At 44.3% G+C, this 20,217-nt stretch overlaps 1 protein-coding gene across 5 annotated transcripts in view; it reads right to left on the bottom strand.

The window, feature by feature from the left end:
• Positions 1-20,217, bottom strand: part of EYA2 (EYA transcriptional coactivator and phosphatase 2) — a 272,876-nt gene that overhangs the window by 95,052 nt on the left and 157,607 nt on the right. For all 5 annotated transcript variants that reach the window (XM_059407158.1, XM_059407157.1, XM_059407161.1 and 2 more), the window contains 2 exons: positions 11,316-11,383; positions 8,970-9,147 (listed from right to left, as the gene is read on the bottom strand). In XM_059407158.1, coding sequence (XP_059263141.1) covers positions 8,970-9,147; positions 11,316-11,383 — 246 coding nt within the window. The remainder of the gene's footprint in view (positions 1-8,969; positions 9,148-11,315; positions 11,384-20,217) is intronic.

The raw sequence follows: 20,217 nt of genomic DNA, 5'->3' as shown, positions 1-20,217 counted from the left end.
GTAAGCCTTCTTTTCACCAGTGTGATTACAAAGGTCAGGTGGTGAGTCTATGTTTGACTTTTTAAGAGACTGCTAAATGGTTTTCCAAAGTGGTTGTACCAGAGGGTACATTTCACACTCCCACCAGAGGGGTAAGAGACTTCTAGTTTGCTCCACATCCCTGCCAACCTTTGGTATGGTCCGTCTTCGCAACTACAGTTCCTCTAAGAGGTACACATTGTGGATTTGATTTGTACTTCTCTAATAACTAATGATCAGCATCTTAATTAATGATCAGAAATTTTTTTTTCTGTCCCTATGTCTCCTGTGTCTTCTTTGGTAAAGTGTCTGCTCAAAAATTTTGCCCATTTCGCTACTGAGTTGTTAGTTTTCTTAGTCTTGGATTTTGAGAATTCCTTATATATTACATGCATGTGATGGTTAATCTTCTGTGTCAAGTTGATGGGCGGGTAAAGCATTATTTCTGGGTGCGTCACCCATTCCACTGAGGGCCCACATAGAACAAAAAGGCAGAGGAAGTGCAAATTATCTTTCTTGAGTGGAAATGTCCATCCTTGCCTGCCTCCGACATTGAAGCTCCTGGTTCTCAGGCCTTCTGACTCAGACTAAATTGCACTACCGGCTTTCCTGGTTCTCCGGCTTGCAGGAGGTGGATTATGGGACTTGCTGATCTGAGCCATTTCTTACAATAAATCTCCTCTTAATCTCTCTCTCCTGCTCTCTCTCTCTCTTACTGATTTCTGTGGAGAACTCTAATACAACATACTTTCTCAGATACATGCTTTGCAATTATTTTTTTCCCCAGACGGTGTCTTCTCTTTTCATTCTCCTAACAGTGTCTTTCAAAGAGCAACTGTTTTAAAATTTTGTGAAGCCAAGTTATATAATTTATTTTCTTTTTGGATGTTTTGGTGTCTTATATGAGAACTCTTTGCCTAGCCCAAAGTCATAAAGATTTTCTCCTGTTTTCCTTAGAAGTTTTTTGGTTTTATGTTTAGGTCTATGATCTATTCTATGTTAACTTTTTTATGTCATGTGAGATATGGACTGAAGTACAGTTTTTCTGAATATAGAGATATCTAGTTGTTCCAGAATCTTTTGTTGAGAAGACTATCCTTTCTCCACTGAATTGTCTTGAAATTTTATAAAAAATCACTTGTCTGGGGCACCTGGGTGGCTAAGTGGGTTAAGCCTCTTCCTTTGGCTTGGGTCATGATCTCAGGGTCCTGGGATCGAGCCCTGCATCGGGCTCTCTACTCAGCAGGGAGTCTCCTCCCCCACCCCACCTGCCTGCCTCTCTGCCTACTTGTGCTCTCTGTCTGTCAAATAAATAAATAAAATCTTAAAAAAAATCACTTGTCTGAATACATGTGCATTTATTTCTGCATTCTTTATTCTGGTACCTTGATCTACTTGTCTATCTTTATGCCATGATTGTCTTGTCTCCCATTTTGCCATGATTACTGTGGCTCTGTAGTAAGTCTTAAAATCAGGTTGTGTTAGCCTTCCAACTTTGTTTTTCTGTATCAGACCTACTGAGACTATTCTAAGTCCTTTGTTTTTCCCTATGAAGTTCAGAATCAGCTTGCCAATCTCTACAGAAAGAGTGGGATGTTGACAGAGACTATGTTAAATACATAGATCAATTAGTAGAGAACTGATATCTTTTTTAAAAAAGATTTTTATTATTTATTCAACAGACAGAGACATGGCGAGAGAGGTAACACAAGCAGGGGAAGTGGGAGAGGGAGAAGCAGACTTTCTGCTGAGCAGGGAGCCCAATGCAGGGCTCGATCCCAGGACCCTGGGATCATGACCTGAGCTGAAAGCAGATGCTTAATGACTGAGCGCCCCAGGCATCCCAGAGAACTGATACCTTAATAGTATTAAGTCCTCTGAGCTGTGAGCCCTTTACTTTTACTGAAGTCTTCTCTTCTTTCAGTACTGCTCTGTAGTTTTAAATGTATACCTCTTGTACATCTTTTGTTAGATTTATTCAATAGCACTGAATATGAAATGAAATAAAGTGAAATAGCATTGAAATGAAAGTATTCAATATTTTTTTTTTGGTAAAGAGTTTTATTTATTTATTTGACAGACAGAGATCACAAGTAGGCAGAGAGGCAGGCAGAGAGAGAGGAGGAAGCAGGCTCCCTGCTGAGCAGAGAGCCCGATGCGGGGCTCGATCCCAGGACTCTGGGATCATGACCTGAGCCAAAGGCAGAGGCTTTAACCCACTGAGCCACCCAGGTGTCCCAATATTTTTTGATAGTACTATAAATGGCCTTTAAAACTATCTTATTTTCAGGTTCCTGGGATGTATAGTCAATTAGGTGTCCAACTCTTGGTTTTGGCTCAGGTCATGGTCTTACAGTCTGGAGATCAACCTTCACAGACAGATACGTGCTTAGCACAGAGTTTGCTTAAGTTTCTCTCTCCCTCTGCCCCTCCCCCATGCTTTCTCTTAAATAAATAAATAACTCTTTAAAAAACAAATCTGTCCTATTTCCTATTGCTTGTTGTTACTACATAGAAATACAGTTGATTTTTATATATTCACCTAGTACCCTGAAACATTGCTAAACTCATTTTTTAGTTTTAGCTTTTTAATAAATTCTATTAATTTTCTACATATGTGACTGTATCATTTTATTTCTTTTCCCTTTATAAAGTTTTGCTTCTTTTCCAATACGGAGAACTTAATTTATTTTTCTTGCCTTATTGCACTGGCTAGAATCTCCAGTACAATGGTGACTATAATTTGTAAGAGTAGACATCTTTGTCTTGCTTCTGATCTTGGGGAGTAGCTGTAGGTTTTTTGCAGCTATCCTTTTTTGGTCATCTTGGGCTTCTATGACAAAAATGTCACAGACTGGGTGGCTTAAACAGCAAAGATTTATTTCCCAAATTTCTGGAGGCTGGGAAGTCCAAGATCAGGGCACTGGCCAATTTTATTCCTAGTCAGAATCTTCTTCCTGGTTTTCAGATGGATGCCTTCTTGTTATATCTACACATGGTGGAGAGAGAGAGAGAGATATTATCTCTCATGTCTCTTCTTATAATGACACTAACCCCATACATGAGGGCTCCACCCTCATTAGCTAGTTACTTCTCAGAGATTCCATCTCCAAATACCATCACTTCGGGGATTAGGACTTCAACATATGAATCTGAAGGGGAATACACATATTCAGTCCATAGCATGTCTTTTTCTAATAAAGTGTGCCCTTCTATTCCTAATTTGGAATTTTTATCAGGAACAGATGATGAATTTTGTTAAATGCTTTCTTTGCATCTATTTTGATTAACTTTTTTTCTTTCTAGTTAATAGTTAATTAATTATGGCAAATTATATTGATTTTCAAATTTTAAACCAACTTTGAATCTTTGGGACAAATCCCACTTGGACATAATGTATTATTCTTCTTTCATATATTGCTGGATTTTATTTGCTAACATTTTGTTTAGAAATTTTGTATCTACATTTATCAGGGATATTGGTCTATAGTTTCCTTTTTTAAAAAATTTATTTATTTGAGAGAGAGAGAGTGCATGAGACAGGGGAGGGTAAGAGGGAGAAGCAGACTCCCGGCTGAGTGGGGACCCTAATGCCGGGATTGATCCTGGGACTCCAGGCCCATGACCTGAGCTGAAGGCAGATGCTTAAATGACTGAGCCACCCACATACCACTAGTTTCCTTTTCTTATAACGTTTTTATCTAGTTTTGGCATCAGGGTCATGCTGGCAGCATAGAATGAGTTGAGAAGTATTCTTTCCTCTTCAATTTTCTTAAAAATGTTTGTAGAATTGACAGATTTTACTTAAATGTTTAGTAGTCTTAATCCGTGAGGCCATCAGGGCCTGTTGATTTCGTGGGAAGATTTCTAACAAAAAATTCAATTAATTTAATAGATGTAGGCTTATTAAAGATATAGACCTGTATAGGTCAGCTATTTCTTCTAGAGGGAGTTTTGGAAGTTTTTGTCCTATAAGGACTTTGTCCCTTTCATCTAAGTTATTAAATTTATTGGTATGATGTTGTTCACAAAACTGCATTATTGTCTTTAAATATCTGTAGGGTCTATAGTGATGCTACCACTCTCATGTTATTGGTTATTTATATCTTCTCTCTTTTTTCTGTATCAGCCTATCTAAAGTTTTATCAGCTTTATCTTCTCAAAGAATCAGCTTTTGGTTTCATTGATTTTGTCTCTCTTTTTTCTTCTTTCAGTTTTCATTGATTTCCACTCTGATCTTTGTTTCCCTTCTTCTTATTTTGAATGTAATTTGATCTTCTTTTTCTAGTTTCTTTTTTTTTTAAAAGATTTTATTTATTTATCAGAGAGAGAGAGAGGGGGAGAGAGCAAGCACAGGCAGACAGAATGGCAGGCAGAGGCAGAGGGAGAAGCAGGCTCCCTGCTGAGCAAGGAGCCCGATGTGGGACTCGATCCCAGGACGCTGGGATCATGACCTGAGCCGAAGGCAGCCGCTTAACCAACTGAGCCACCCAGGCGTCCCATTCTTTTTCTAGTTTCTTAAGGGGAAAGATGAGGTGTTTGGCTTGCAATTTTTCTTCTTTTTTAACATAGGCATTTGTACTATAAATTTCCCCTTTATGTACTGTTTTTGTGACATTCTACAAATTTTTGACATATCATGTTTTAATTTTTAAATTCAGAATACTTTTACATTTTCTTTTGTTTATTTCTTTGACTCATGGTATATTAATCAGGATTCTCCCAAGAAAAGAACCAATAGGATGCATGTTTTATATATATATATATGTGTGTGTGTGTGTGTGTGTGTGTGTGTGTGTGTGTATAATATATTTATATATATATATTTTTAAAGATTTTATTTATTTATTTGACAGACAGAGATCACAAGTAGGCAGAGAGGCAGGCAGAGAGAGAGGAGGAAGCAGGCTCCCTGCTGAGCAGGGAACCCGATGATGTGGGGCTCGATCCCAGGATGCTGAGATCATGACCTGAGCTGAAGGCAGAGGCTTTAACCCACTGAGCCACCCAGGCACCTATATATATATATATATTATAGGAATTAGCTCATGCAATTATAGAAGTCAGGAAGTTGGGGCACCTGGGTGGCTCAGTGGGTTAAGCCTCTGCCCTCAGCTCAGGACATGGTCCCAGGGTCCTGGGATCAAGGTCCCGCATCAGGCTCTCTGCTTAGCAGGGAACCTGCTTCCCCCCCATGCCTGCCTTTCTGCCTACTTGTGATCTCTCTCTCTGTGTCAAAGAAATAAATAAAATCTTAAAAAAAAAAAAAAAAGAAGTCAGGAAGTCCAACAATCTGGTGTTCACAAGCTGGAAAACCAAGAAGGCCAATGGTATAATTTAGTCTGATGCTGAAGGCCTGACAACTGGGTAGGGGGAGTCTGGAGGACCCCCGGTATAGGTCTGCAGGACCTACCGGTATAAGTCCTAGAATCCAAAGGCATGAGAATCAGGAGCTCCAAAGTCTATCCAATTATCTTTTTAGATAATCTGCATCATACTGAAAAGTCTGAAAAGAGCTCTTAAGCAACCACTACTAATTTGTTTTTTCTCTTGAGTAACATTGTATGTTCAGATTTTGCCCTCCACCTCAGCGAATTGCCCTGCAATCATCTGTAAATTGTTGGGACTTCATATAATTGTTAATGCATATCGATGCAGGCTGGGCTGGGAGCCGGGGTGGAGAAGGAATCAGGATACTGTATCCAGGCCGTGCAGAGAGGGAACACCATCTATTGGTAATGTATAAACCTCTTGGGGCTCTGGAATTTGAAACCAACCACTCAAGGAGATCCTGGAGAATTTCAAAAGTGGAGTTTTTATGGGAAATTTTCAGAGAGTGCATGCATGTGTGTGTGTGCGCGTGTGTACGCATGTGCACATGTGCTTGCTTATGTGCCCTTCGTTTATAATAGACACTGGGGAAAAGAGGCGAGAGACCTTAGTTACAGCTGACAACTATTTATGTCATTAGATTTTATTTGAACTTGTTAGACACACAGTAAAAACCATCTCAACCACTTATTGTTGAACCTTAGACCAAGGGATAAATGAAGAACAGGGGCACATAATAAAGAAAAATTTCAAGGAGATACAATGAACCTTCATGTTTGCTCTTGATGGAGAACAAAGATAACCTTTCCACATAGCCCAAAGTCTTGGGAAGTAAGTCTTGGGGATCCAGTTCCAAATTATACATAGAAGGTGGCATCCACTTAAGGATTTCCTGCTTATATCTCCTCTCTGAAGCCAGTTGGAGTGGCCCCACTCTGAAAACCAGGATGGTCAAAGATAATTTAGTACCATGACCAAGAAAAGTTTTTTAAACTTCGTACCCTTCAAAGAAAGCAATTTAGAAGTTGTTACCTAGGCACTATGAATTCATTAAATACTGTATTGAAATCACAATGATGGAAATCAATGCATAAGCCCTAAACTTCCTTAAAAACTGGTTTAAAAAGGAATCTGCATGGCTCAGTCAGTCAAGCATCTGACTCTTGATCTCAGCTCAAGTCTTGATCTCAGGGTCATGAGTTCGAGCCCTGCACTGGTCTCCACTTTGGACGTGGAGCCTATTTAAACAAAACTGACTTAAAAATGCCTGGCCATGTTATCTCCATTTGTCACCAAACCAAGGACACTTAACTTGTCCCCAGCGATGTGCCAACAACCTCAGGAACAAAAGAAGTTAGTCTCCACTACTGTTCTTTTCCTAACCATCAACCAGTATTTGTTGAAGGAATGGCCACATACTGTCATGTTGGCTTAGCTTCTACAAGCCCCAGAATATCCATGGATTCTGAAAAACCCACTGAAAAGGAAAGAGAACAAAATGCAATGATATCTACTTTACATGTGGGCATTCTAATTTATTGCTGTCATGTCATTTAATGATAAGCCTAAACCATCTCATAGAAGATCTGTGCATAGCAGCTCTCCGAGAGTTTGCACACTGGATGAATGAACCCACTGGCTCTGAGTTAGTTGCACAGGGATGTACATCACCCAGGGGTCGGGACATACGGATGCTCCTGTATGTTGCTCCAACCCCTAATCACGGGTTGTGGATACTTGTTTCTTTGGCCCACCCACTGTCTCTTTTGTCTTCCCCTGGGTAGGGGTTGGGTGACGATGACCCAACTCTAGCTCCTGCTATGGGCATGAGACCCAGGTCTGCTGTCTCATCCCAGCATTCTATCCACAGCCACAGAGACTGGTGTGAGGACAGGTATGGGACCGAAGCTGGGCCAACAGAAGCATGCCTGGGACCTCTCCAGGGGCTGTTAGGAAGGAGGAAATCTCTCTAAGGGGTAGATAAGCAGGCAGGTCTGAATCCTGGAGCAGCCAGTGATTATCTTTGCCACCATAATGGGAGAACCTGTTTGAGAGTGAAATGAACCCAGGAAAATGAAGAGCCAGAGGAAATAAATAGACCGAAGCCCCAAATTATCATCTGAACCCCTGGACCCAGGTTGGAATCCCTATACTTCTTGATTACGTATGTTTAAAAATTCCTTTTTGGGGGACACCTGGGTGGCTCAGTTGGTTGAGCGTCTGATTGTTGGTTTTGGCTCAGGTCGTGATTTCGTGGTGGTAAAATTGAGCCCTGTGTCCGTCTCAGTGGGAGTCTGCTTGAGATTCTCTCTCTCTTTACCCTTCCCACGCTCATGTGTGCACCCTCTCTCTAAAATGAACAAATCAATCTTAAAAAAATCAATTTTTTGCTTGAACTTTTGAGTTGCATCTTCTATCTTTTGAAGTTAAAAAGTCCTGACCAATAAAAGGGATTCCTCTTTTTAAAAAAGATTTTATTTATTTATTTGAGAGAGAGAAAAGGGGCACATGTGCGCAGAAGCAGGGGGTGGCAGGGGAGAAGGAGAAGTAGACTCCCCACTGAGCAGGGAGCCTGACACAGGGTTTGATCCCAGGACCCTGGGATCATGACCTGGGCCAAAGACAAATGTTTAACTGACTGAGCCACCCGGGCACCCCAAAAGAAGGGATTTCTAAAGCTGTTGTGCTATTGAAAACATACACATGAGGTCTTTTTAAAAGATTCTAGAATTCTCAGTGAGAGAACCAAGGTTTGATGCTCCCGCCCTTCTGTTCTGAAATGGGTTTTAGATAACATAATCTGAGCTATGTGTGGCTATTGAATATCCAGGAGCACTGGTTATGAAGCCCAATAGGCATGGGTTCAAATCCCAGTTCCACCAATTACTAGCAAATTACTTATTACTCTGATCTTCATTGTTCTTATCTGGAAAAGAGAAAGTACCTAAAAGCCAGTTTTTGTGAGGATTGTGACTTTCCTTATCATCATCTGTAATTATTTATGTGATTATTTAATTCCTGTCTGTAAGAATCAAGTCGATGTTGCACTATATTTTATTTCTTAAACTAAAGAGTGCCTGGAAATCAGCAGGTGCTTTATAAATATTTGTGGAACCAATACACAAATAAGTAAAATGAGAAGACCGCAAGATATATGCTTGGCACATCGCAGATGGGCAACAAATACTAGTTTCCCTTCCTTGAGGACTAGGGCTCACCAACTCCAGTGCCCGCATGGGCCATGTGGGTAATGAACTTGATGTACATTGGCCAGATGTGGAATCACATGTGCCCTGTCTGAATGGGACAGACATTACTCAGCCAGCCAAATGTTGTCACTTAGGAAGGGAGACCTAAGGGACCAGATACAGATTTGCTTTTGAGAGAAGACCAGATCTACTCTCAAGGCAAAGTAGAAATGAGAATTTTTAGTTAAAAAATTTAAACATGGGTACAATTAAAGACACACACATAGAGAGAGGTCAACCAAATATATCCGAGGCTTGGATTTAGCTCTTGGGTGACTGGTTCGTTACACCTGGGACCCATGTCTGGTCCACCCTTCCTAGGAGAGCTCAGATCATAGCCAATAATAACCACGAGACAGCGACTACACTTACCGCCAAGCAACTCAGAACTCTGGCTGGGGACGCTGTGAGATGCCTCCTGGAGGACGTAGGTGGAAGTGGAGAGGGGAGAAGGGCAGATGCTGCTGGCCGGGACGTAAGGAGGGCTGTAGGACGAGCTGTAATACTGGGAATACTGGCCCTGGGGGAAGCCAGGATAGGAAGGATAGTCCTAGAAAGGGAAACACACGGAGTTTTTAGTGAAGAAGCCTGTTTGAACCTTCTGTCGGCCCAGTCACAGGCTGACAGCGGTGAGAGGCCTCATGGGTGGGTCTCCTGGGTCTGTTCCATCCCTCCCACTAGAACAAAAGCTCCATGAGGGCAGGGACTTGCCCAGATGCAGACTCAGAGACAAGGAGGCAAGTGCAAGTATTTGGGAGGCGAAAGAGACCCCAGTTGGGGGATGGGGAGGTGTGACAGGGAAGGGACGAAGTAAAAAAGCAGCCAGTCTGGGGGCTTTTAAGTGGGAACTGGAAGGAAGTCCCCTGGGAAACACTGCGATGGAATAAAACACCCTCAGGACGATCTTTTCCAGGGGCAAGGGAGCTGGGATGTCCATCCACCGTCTCCAGCTAGGCTTTGTTTGAGAGCTGCTCTCAGCGGTCAGCGGTCTTCATTCCCTGGCACTTCCCTCCTGCCCTGTGCTCTGGTCCTAGGGAATCCCCAGCAGGTGCACCCTGAGGGATGTGGGTGTGGCTCTGTCGGTGTCTGCCTTGACTGCTGTTATATCCCTAGCACCTGGAACAGTGCCAGGCATGGAGGGGAACTCAATAAATACTAGTTAAATCAATGAACCAATGAATGAGTTATAAGGACCACATACACTAGAGGACATACTATACACATACTATAAACACATACACATACTATAAGGACCACATTACCCAGGAGACTGGGTGACATTTTAAGTTCATGGGAGGTACAAATACAGTAGCACCTATACAGCATTAGGGATCCAGAATCTTCTATGAGGAAATCTTAGAGATCAAATCAAAGAATGCCAATCCCCTTTTGACCAAGTTTTGCTTAACCCAGCCTGATATTCCAAGTCTCCCACAGTAGTCATTGTTTCAAATATTCTTTTTTTTACTTATTCTTTTTATTTATATAACATATAATGTATTATTTGCCCAGGGGTGCAGGTCTGTGAATCACCAGGTTTACACACTTCACGGCACTCACCGTATCACACACCCACCCCGACCTCCATCACCCAACTCACCCTATCCCTACTTCCCCTCCCCCCAGCAACCCTCAGTTTGCTTCGTGAGATTAAGAGTCTCTTATGGTTTGTCTCCCTCCTGATCCCATCTTGTTTCATTTTTTCTCTCCCTTCCCCCCACGACCCTCAGCCCTACCTCTCCAATATTCTGCCCCCGAACCACCATAAACCAATGCTTCTCAAACCCTATGAAAACTCATGGGAAGTTCAGCTTCCTGGACCCCCACCCCAGCTCTACAAAATTGGAATTTCTGGAGGTGGCATTTGACAAGCTCCTCTTGGTGAAATGGGCAGACACCCAGAGTGAAGAACCACACACTAAAAAGGACTGTTGTATTTACGAGTATTTTATCCATGTACATAGTATACTCAGAATAATACAGAACTACAGAAACTATCTCCCAATCTTCCAAGGTTTGAATCATTTAGATTCTTTAGCTCATTGAAGAAGACATAGTGCATTCCTCCTATTTAAACGTTAAATATTCCATAAAGCCCAACTAGTTTGTGGTAATTTTGTTTTAATGCCAGCCTGAAAGCATGTTTGAAGTAACTGTTTTGAAATAGTTTTGTTTTGAAATAATTTTAGACTTAATAGAAGAGATGCACAAATAGGACAGAGTTCCCCCTCTCATTCTTAATTTACTAAGTGGAAAACAAGACAAACTATTGGCCAGTGTTCATCTTTACAGGGTTGACCTGGTGTGATTGAACAAGCATTTATAAAACCCCTACTGTGCGCTGGGCACTTGGCCCTGGAACGCAGAGGTGAAGATGATGGAGCCTCACGCTTGAGAAGGTCAAGAGAGCACAAGCATTTGCATTTCGTACATGCTAGATTCAACAGACACGGGCATTTCGGGCTCAGGCAAGATGTTATATATAATATCGCTTGTGTCATCTTGGAAACCTGCTAGTAATTCCAATTTCTCTGCCCCTACCCTGTATCTTTCTGATGGTCTTTTTGTGCATGATCTGACTCCTGTGGTCACTAAATCCCGGGCATCAGAGACTGCATTTCTGGTGGGGGGCTTGGGTGGGAGTGGACTCTCGGGGTGCCCTTATTTAAGGGGGCTATTTAAGGAAGTGGAATACAAGTGGCAGGGAGCGACGTCTACCTGGTGCACACTTCCGAATCCGGCTGCATTGGTCAGGCCATTTGCTCCTTGGTAGATCCCCGCCGTGCCTGCAGGAAGGAGGGACGGGTACAGGTGAGGTTTCTTACAGTCAGAGAGGGACGTGGAGGAGAAAGATGCGGCAGACAGGTGGGATCTTTGAGGGCTGACAACCTGGGATGAAACCTGTGACCTTGGCAGGTTACCAAATCTCTCTGCTGCTCAGTTCTGTCAATTCACGAAATAAAATAAGTAACTCTGCCATCAAAGGGTTGTGGTGAGCAATAAATGAGATCGTGTATGCCATAAAGATTCTGGTTCTCAAGAGTTAACATTTCAAAAATATTTATTTAAAAAAATTGTGGGACGCCGGGGCGCCTGGGTGGCTCCGTCGGTTAAGTGTCCGCCTTTGGCTCAGGTCATGATCCTAGAGCCCTGGGATCGAGCCCGACATTGGGCTCCCTGCTCAGCTGGGAGTCTGCTTCTCCCTCTCTGCCCTGCTTGTGCTGTCTCTCTCTTAAATAAATAAATAACATCTTTAAAATAATTGTGGTAAGCGTCCATGACATAAAACTAACTGGTTTAACTATTTCCAACCACACAGTTGAGTGACATTCGGTACATTGGTGGTGTTGTATGACCGTCTCCACCTTCCATACCCAGAATTCTTTTCATCTTGCAAAACTGTATTGTGTCCCCATTAAATAATAACTCCCCATTCCTCCCCTCCCTCCGCCCCGGGCCTCTACCATTCTACTTTCTCTACGAATGGGACTATTCTAGGAGCTGCGCATAAGCGGAATCACGTAGTACTTGTCCTCTTGTGATTGGCTTATTTCATTTAGCATCACGTCTTCGAGTTTTGTCCATATTGCTGCAGATGCCAGCATAACATTCCATTGTACCATACACGACATTTAAAATTAAAAAAAAATTTTTACAAAGATTTTATTTATTCATTTGCCAGAGAGAGAGAGAGATCACAAGTAGGCAGAGAGGCAGGCAGAGAGAGAGGAGGAAGCAGGCTCCCCGCTGAGCAGAGAGCCCAATGTGGGGCTCGATCCCAGGACCCTGAGATCATGACCTGAGCTGAAGGCAGAGGCTTAACCCACTGAGCCAGCAGGAGCCCCCATATACTATATTAAAAAAAAAAAGATTTTATTTATTTATTTGACACAGAGAGAGAGAGAGAGAGAGAGAGGAAGAGCAGGCGTAGTGGTGCAGAGAGCCCGATGCCAGGCTCCATCCCAGGACCGTGGGGTCATGACCTGAGCTGAAGGCAGAGGCTTAACCCACTGAGCAGCGCACCCTAGTTAGGACCATATGCCACATTTTGTTTATTCATTTGTCGGCCGGTGGACACTTGGATTGCGTCCATTGTGCTATCGTGAATAATGCTGCTATGAATATGGGGATCCCAATGGTTCTTTTAGACCCTGCTTTCAAGCCTTTTTGGGTAGATACCCAGAAGTAGAATTACTGGATATAATCATTTGCTTTTTAATTTTTTGAGGAACCACTTACTGTTGTTTCCAGCATTCCATCATTTTAGCTTCCCACCAGCAGTGCACAGGGATCCAAATTCTCCACATCCTGGTCAACTCTTCCTCCCTCCCTTCCTTTTCCTTCTTTTTTTGACAGTGACCATTCTAAGGGGTGCGAGGTGGTAAATGAGTAAACTGAATGGTGGTGAACTAAATACATGCACAAAAGGACTTTTGCCCTCTGAGCCTCAGTTGCCCCATCTGTAAAATGGGAGTAAAAATGTTACTTTATTATTAGTACTAGAAAATGCGATTTACTGAATGAATGAGTGAGTGGTGCACAGGGTGTCACTGAAGACTGGGTGGTCAGGGAAGGCCTCTCCGAGGTGACACCGGAGTGGACACGTGCCAGCGATGGACATAGCCTGGGAAAGGAGTGTTCACGCCTACTGAGTGCACAGATCCTAAGCAAGAATTCGCTTGGCAGGAGAGAGAGGCAGGAGCCCAGGGAGGGAAGAGTGCGGCTGCAGGAAGAGCCGTGGTGAACTTGTGTGTTTCAGGTGCCGTTCTGAGCTCTTCCTGGACAAACTGAGACCCAGAAAAGTTAAGCGACGTGCCCAAGGGAGCACAGAGAGTAAGTGACAGCTGCTGGGGCGGGAACCTGGCAGTCTGACTTGAGTTTTCAACACCTCTCTGTGCTGCTGTTGCTGCTGCTTTATAAACTGTTCTGTTGGGGGTTATAACTTATATACTATACAATTCCTCCACTGGGGTCAGTTGGATGATTTTTTAAAGTAAATCCGTATAATTGTGTGCCCGTTACCACAGTGCGGTTTCAGAACATTTCCATCTCCCCCGAAGTTCCCTTGTGCCTCTCTGCAGTCACCCCCAACCACTCCCCCAGCATCAGGCAGCTAAGCCACTGCTGATTCTGGAGTTTCGCCTTTTCTAGAAATTTCACAGAAGGGGGATCAGGAGAGATGTACTTGTATCTGCCCTCCTCCTTCCGCATAAGGCTGCAGAAGCCCATCCCTGGACCAGCAGTTCATTGCTTCTCATTGCTGAATTGTACCGAGTATGGGGATGCACCGCATCCAACTTGGGGCTATTCCAGATAAAGGGGCTCTAAACATTTCCTATGAGTCCTTGTGTGGATATATATTTTCATTCCCCTTGGGCACATCCCAGGGAGTAGGAGTGTGAAATCATGTGGCAAGAGTATGTTTTCCTTTTTAAAGACACAGTCAAAGTGTCTTCTGAGTGGCTGTACCATTTCACAAACCTACTAGCAGTGTATGAGACTTCCGTTTTCTTCAGCACTTGGTATTTTTGGTCTTTTTGATCATAGCCATTCCAGTAGGGATGCAGTGGTATTTCTGTGTGGTTTTAGGTAGTGTTTGTCCAACGATTAACCATGTTGGGCATCTTTTCATGTGCTTATCAGCCATTCATGTATCTTTTTATTTTTTTAAATTATTTTTATTTTTTTTAAAAGATTTTATTTATTTATTTGACAGACAGAGATTACAAGTAGACAGAGGCAGGCAGAGGGAGGAAGGGAAGCAGGCTCCCCACTGAGCAGAGAGTCCAATGTGGGGCTCGATCCCAGGACCCTGGGATCATGACCTGAGCCGAAGGCAGAGGCTTTAACCCACTGAGCCACCCAGGTGCCCTCATGTATCTTTTTAGATGAAGATCTATTCAAATCTTCTGCCCATTAAAAAAAAAAGGTATGTCCTCTTAAAATTTTGTTGTAAGAATTTCTTATATGCTCTGGACATAGTCCTTTATCAGGTACATGGTGTGTATCTGATATCACCTCCAAGTCTATAGCTTGTTCTTTCATTTTCTTTGTGGTGTCTTTTGAAGAGCAGCAGCGCTCTCTCTCTCTCTCTCTCTCTCTCTCTCTTTTTTTTAAATCAATATCCTCCTTATGGATTCTGCTTTTACTGGTTAATCCAAGGTGAGATTATTTCCCATGTTTTCTTCTAGAAATTTTACAGTTCTAGCTCTATGATCTATTGTAAGTTAATTCTGTGTGTGTGGTGTGAGGTGGGGGTCTAAATGAATCTTTTGCATATGGCTATCTGGTTGTTCCAGCACTGCTGTAAAAAGTTTACCCTTTTCCTCACTGAATTACTTGACAAGTAATTACAAAGTAATTACATTACTTTGCCAAGAATTAGTTGACAGTTAATGTGAGGGTTTATTTCTGGACCCTGTTCCACCCATGTATCTAGCCTATACCAATTCCATCCCGACCTGGTTACTGCAGCTTTATAGTAAGTTCTGAAATCAGATAGCATAAGTTCTCCTTTTGTTCTTCTTTTTCTTTTTTAAAGATTTTATTTATTTATTTGACAGACAGAGATCACAAGCAGGCAGAGAGGCAGGCAGAGAGAGAGGGGGAGGCAGGCTCCTTGCTGAGCAGAGAGCCCGATACAGGGCTCGATCCCAGGACCCCGGGATCATGACCCAAGCTAAAGGCAGAGCCTTAGCCCACTGAGCCATCCAGGCGCCCCTTGTTCTTCTTTTTCAAGATTGTTTTGGCTTCTATGTATAAACTTAGCATTTACATATCAACTTTAGAATGAGCTTGTTGATTTTTGTTGGCCAGAAGGAAGTGATACATTTCTCAACCCAGAATCCTACATCCAGAGAAAATATCCTTTAGGGGAAAAGGGAAAATCAAGACATTCTTAAATGAAGGAAAACTAAGAAAATCTGTCACAGCAGACATACTCTGAGAAGGTGAGTACAGGAAGTTCTTGGAACAGGCAGGAAAATTTTTTTTTTAAAGAATTTATTTACTTATTTGACAGGCAGAGATCACAAGTAGGCAGAGAGGCAGACAGAGAGAGAGAAGGAAGCAGGCTCCCTGCTGAGAGTCTGATGTGGGGCTTGATCCCAGGTCCCTGGAGACTCAATCTCAGGACCCTGAGATCACGACCTGAGCCAAGGCAGAGGCTTTAACCTACTGAACCACCCAGGTGCCCCCAGGCAGAAAATTTTAAAAAGGACTCTTGGAACATCAGGAGGGAGAAAGAAAAAAGTAAAAATAAGGGTAAATTAAGTCTCCTTTCTGTATGGCTATGCCAAACAACTCAATATGCAGTTAGGTCTATAAAAGTTTGCTATCAACTTTGAGGAGTTTTCAGATGTGTTTTGTAATTACCTAAAATACTGAAATGGCTCCAAAGTGAAATCTGCAAAATAAACTCTTCCCATACCCAGGGGTGAGAAGGATTCTGTGCTGGGCCCCGGGACGGGTTCTGTAATGCCTGCCAGGGAGTAGAGGGGCCAGGGAAGCTTTCCCTGGAGAAGTGACACCTACACTAATCTCTGAAGGTTGGGTTAGAGTCAGCCAGCTGAAGAGAGGAAGACCAGGAACATGGCCACACCTCGGCGTGTCCATGACACCTGGTCCAAGGACCAGAACCCACAGAATTTGTCCACAATAGCGTGGCACGCTGAGATCCCTTTCTGTCCTCAATGGCCTGTTCAGACACATCCGCAGAAGGTCTAGGCCAGCCTATTCCATTCTAAATCATTTTTGGGGCCACGGTTACCATGGTGACCCTACCTGCTAAAGCTTAGAAACACACTGCCCTAGGAAGAGCCCTGGCGGCAGTATTTTCTGTTCTGATTTCTCTTTTCTTTTGCATCCATCTTCTGAATGACAAACATTGAGCAGGTTTGAAAACAAACAGGTCACAGTCTGGCCCCTTGGTATTCTTTCCCCCAAACAGCCTTTTGTTTGTTTGCAACCACAAACAAACTGTGGTGTGCGGAGGGCATTCCCAGAGTCCCTGCAGGGGGAGACAGCCATCCCCTGCCTGAAGACCCAGGAGGGTGGAGGCATGTGGCCCCAGAAATCTTGTGCCATAATATGTGGGTTTTCCAAATGAACAATCTTGAGCTGGAATGTTAAACACTGACTTCTTGCCTCCATCTGGCTGGTGGAGTGCCCACGGGAGGATTGGGGAAGGCAAGGGTGAGATATGGAAAACATCCTTTCCTAAAATGATGGCGCAGTCCTGCTAGGGCCACCCCCAATATCCATTCACCCCTCCTGTCTCATGTCAATAGTGTCTCTGCTTTTAAGCTGGGCACGTGCCTGATATACACTACTTTTCCCAGTGTGGTGGGTGTGGCCATGTGATGAGTTCTAGTCAAGGGGAGGGTAATAAATTAATGTGTACAATTTCCTGAGTATGCCCTTACAGGGCAGGGGTAGGGCCTGCAAAATAGGGTCATCTGGGATCACACGGCTGAGCATCAAGAAGATGTAAGGAGCTTGGACCCCTGACGCATTTGCAGACCAGAATCACCATCTCAGCGATACGATTTTCAAATGGATATCCATCCATGTATTCAACAATACAGTTCTGGGGGCACCCAGCTGGCTCAGTTGGAAGAGGCTGTGACTCTTGATCTCACAGTCATTAGTTCGAGTCCCATGCTGGATGCAGAGGTTACTTAAATAATCAACAATACAGTTCCTACTGAAATGGATCACGGTGTCAGGCACGGTTGTGGATGTGGCGTAAGGGGCTGAAGCTTACATTCACGGAGGAGACAGAACGCAATCAAGTGGATAAATACACGGAGACTTAAGATGGTTCCAGATCCAAAGCAGTGATGCATTACAAAGCATTACTGAGCTGTGGACTATGGGCTGGGACCTGCTCACTAGGTGTTCTGGATGAGCAAAGAAACCAGGAGAGGGCATGTAGGATGTCCCTTGTCTGCCGAATCTGACACTAAAAAATCAGGACTTGTAATTGGTGTGTCTTTTTAAAAATGTTATTGTTTCTCTCTATATTTTTTTTATGATTGTCCCGTACTTTTTGGTATTTTTCTTCTACTTAACCCCTTCTCCCGTGAAATTCTACGCGATTATAGATAATCGCGTATCTGTTTTGGTATCTAGGTATATTTGTGAGTCACGCAAAAGAGTGAGGTGTTTTTGCCCCCAATCGGAGAACCATTTTCTGCTCCCCCTGCCCCCAAACAGAATGCAAGTTCTAGAGATTCATTTTTATTGTCTTTTACACTAAATGAAGGAAAAACCCCTGACCCTTCGCCACAGTGAACATGTGGAGTCCTGGGTGATCCAGCCCCTGGAGGTGGGCTCGGGGCCAAGGAAAGACACCCCCTGCGTTGCATGTTGTTATGCACAGGACTTGTTCATTGCAGCTGTCCTTCCTCCAAGGTAGATAATATTCTGTAGTTTATAAAAACTCAGTGTTGGAACATTCCCTGGCTTGTCCCACAGCGTCTGAGCTGCTGGACATCTACTCTTAGGCGTCTACCAGGTCGGCCACAAAAATCCCCCAAACTCTCACAAAGTGGAAAAAGCAAGTGCTGGCGAGGATGTGGAGAAACCAGAAAGCTTGCACACTGCGGGTAGGAGTGTAAGGTGTGTAGCTGCTGTGGAGGGAGGCTTGCTGATGCCTCCCAAAGGTGCACACAGACTTACCAAGTGACCCAGCAATCCCCCTCCTGGGTGCACACCCCAAAGAGTTGAAAACAGAGGTTCAGACAAAAAACTGTCCACAAATGTTCCTGCAGTGCTATTCACAATAGCCAAAAGGCAGACCATGCCCAGTGTCCATCGGCTGGTGGATGGATAAATGGACTGTGGCACAGGCAGACAATGGAACATTATTCAGCTGTAAAAAGGAATGGAGTCCTGACACCTGCTACAGTGTGGATGAAGTCAGAAACATAGTTGAATGGAAAAAGTTAGATGTCAAAGACCACCTATGGTCTGATTTGCATTTATATGAGAGGCCCGGAGAGTGATCCACGGAGACGTGGCTGCTGGGAGCTGGGGGCAGAGCTGAAGTGGAAGTGAGAGTTTCGTGGGTGGTGGGCTTTCCTTCTGGGGTGATAAGAATATCTTGGAGCTGGACAGAGGTGATGTTTGCAAAATGAAGGCACTAGACGCCACCAGCTGTGCACTCTGAACTGGTTACTATTACGTGACTTTGACCTCCTCTGAAAGTAAAACACAGCTGCTGCTTCCACTGCCCCCCAGCAGCGTCCCACAGCTGGCCTCCCAGGCGACAACAAAGGTGGGGTATGGAGCCGCCCCAGGAGTTCAGGACCTCTCCCACTGCCATTCTCCTGGGTGCTCCTCGGGCTTTGAGATAAGAGATGGTATCGGCAGCTCTGGGATTCCTTGTGCTCACCCACCAGGGAACCACACCTGTCCCCACCTCTTCCACACCAACCTCACGTTCCCTTCCTATTTTCTCCTTCCCCTTTGTTGGAAGGATCACGGCTTCATCTGACCAGGCTGTGAGATTCCCTGCAGAAGGCTCTTCGGAATTGGGGTTGGGGGTGGGGGAGACAAGTTGGGTCCGCCTCTCCGCGGCAACAGTGGGCCACTTTCTGAAATCACGGAACAGCTCTCATGTGCAGGGGCCCCCGTACAGTACAGGTGGCATTTGGGATCTTTCAACTGCTGTCAGGGTGCAAAGACCCACTGCCTTTATTACTGCTGTCAGGAGGGCCAGTCCGCTGGGGGACACGCTCCATGTAAACTGGGAATCGAACGTGCTGACTGCACTGGTACTGGCCCAAGATGCTGAGCCCTCCCTGCTGAGCGACCCCCGCACCCCCCCAGCCCCACCACGGAGGTAACTATGCAAAAGCGGTGGCACCCGCCCCGATTCTGGAGAATTCCCCGTGAAGCCAGAGCCTGATGCGCTACTGGGGTTTTACAAGGCAGACAAGACAACCGGGAACCATATTCATATGGGGGATGTTTAATGGAGAGATACTAGGGAACGTGCTGAGAGGTGTGCACTTTCTGGACACTTCTCTCCAACTTCCCTGCGGAGAAAGCGCTCCCACAGTGCTCCCAGGGGCACGATGTGGTTTCACTGTTCCTTCCTCCCCCTGCTACTCCTCGCCACACAATCACAAGTCACAATCACAAGCCACTGTGGGATGAGGGGAGGAAGGCAAGCATGTCAGGGTAACTGGGGCTTCTCCTTCCAGTCCTATCAGGGTCCTGGGGCCAGAGCTGGCATGCACAGGGGGGCAGAAGAATGAGCAGAAATGAGTTATCCCAGCTCTTGTGTTCTGATGTTTAAGCCCTAGAGTCAAATCCTGGGAGGATTTGAGGTGCACGCTAATGCTTTCAAACTGTCAGGGAAGGACAAAGACATGGTTGCCTAACTGGCACACAACTTGTGCCACACATAATTTACTGTGTGATACCATACCCCCAAACGGCTCTGCCTCCTCTGCTGAGATGCGCCAGGGATTGCGTGCCTGGTGGCTGGAGCAGAATTTAGTCTTTAACTGCTGAGAAATTTCTCTCTCTTACTCTCAGTACTGTCCTTATGTTATCATAGGCCAGTGAGTTTGTATACTGGCCCCAGTTGGTGGGTCACCTGAGAATTAGA

The sequence above is a fragment of the Mustela nigripes genome, chromosome 7 (genome assembly GCF_022355385.1).
Source record: "Mustela nigripes isolate SB6536 chromosome 7, MUSNIG.SB6536, whole genome shotgun sequence".
Classification (NCBI taxonomy): Eukaryota; Metazoa; Chordata; class Mammalia; order Carnivora; family Mustelidae; genus Mustela; species Mustela nigripes.
The sequence above is the reverse complement of the archived record's forward strand: the minus strand, read 5'-3'. Positions and strand labels throughout refer to the sequence as shown.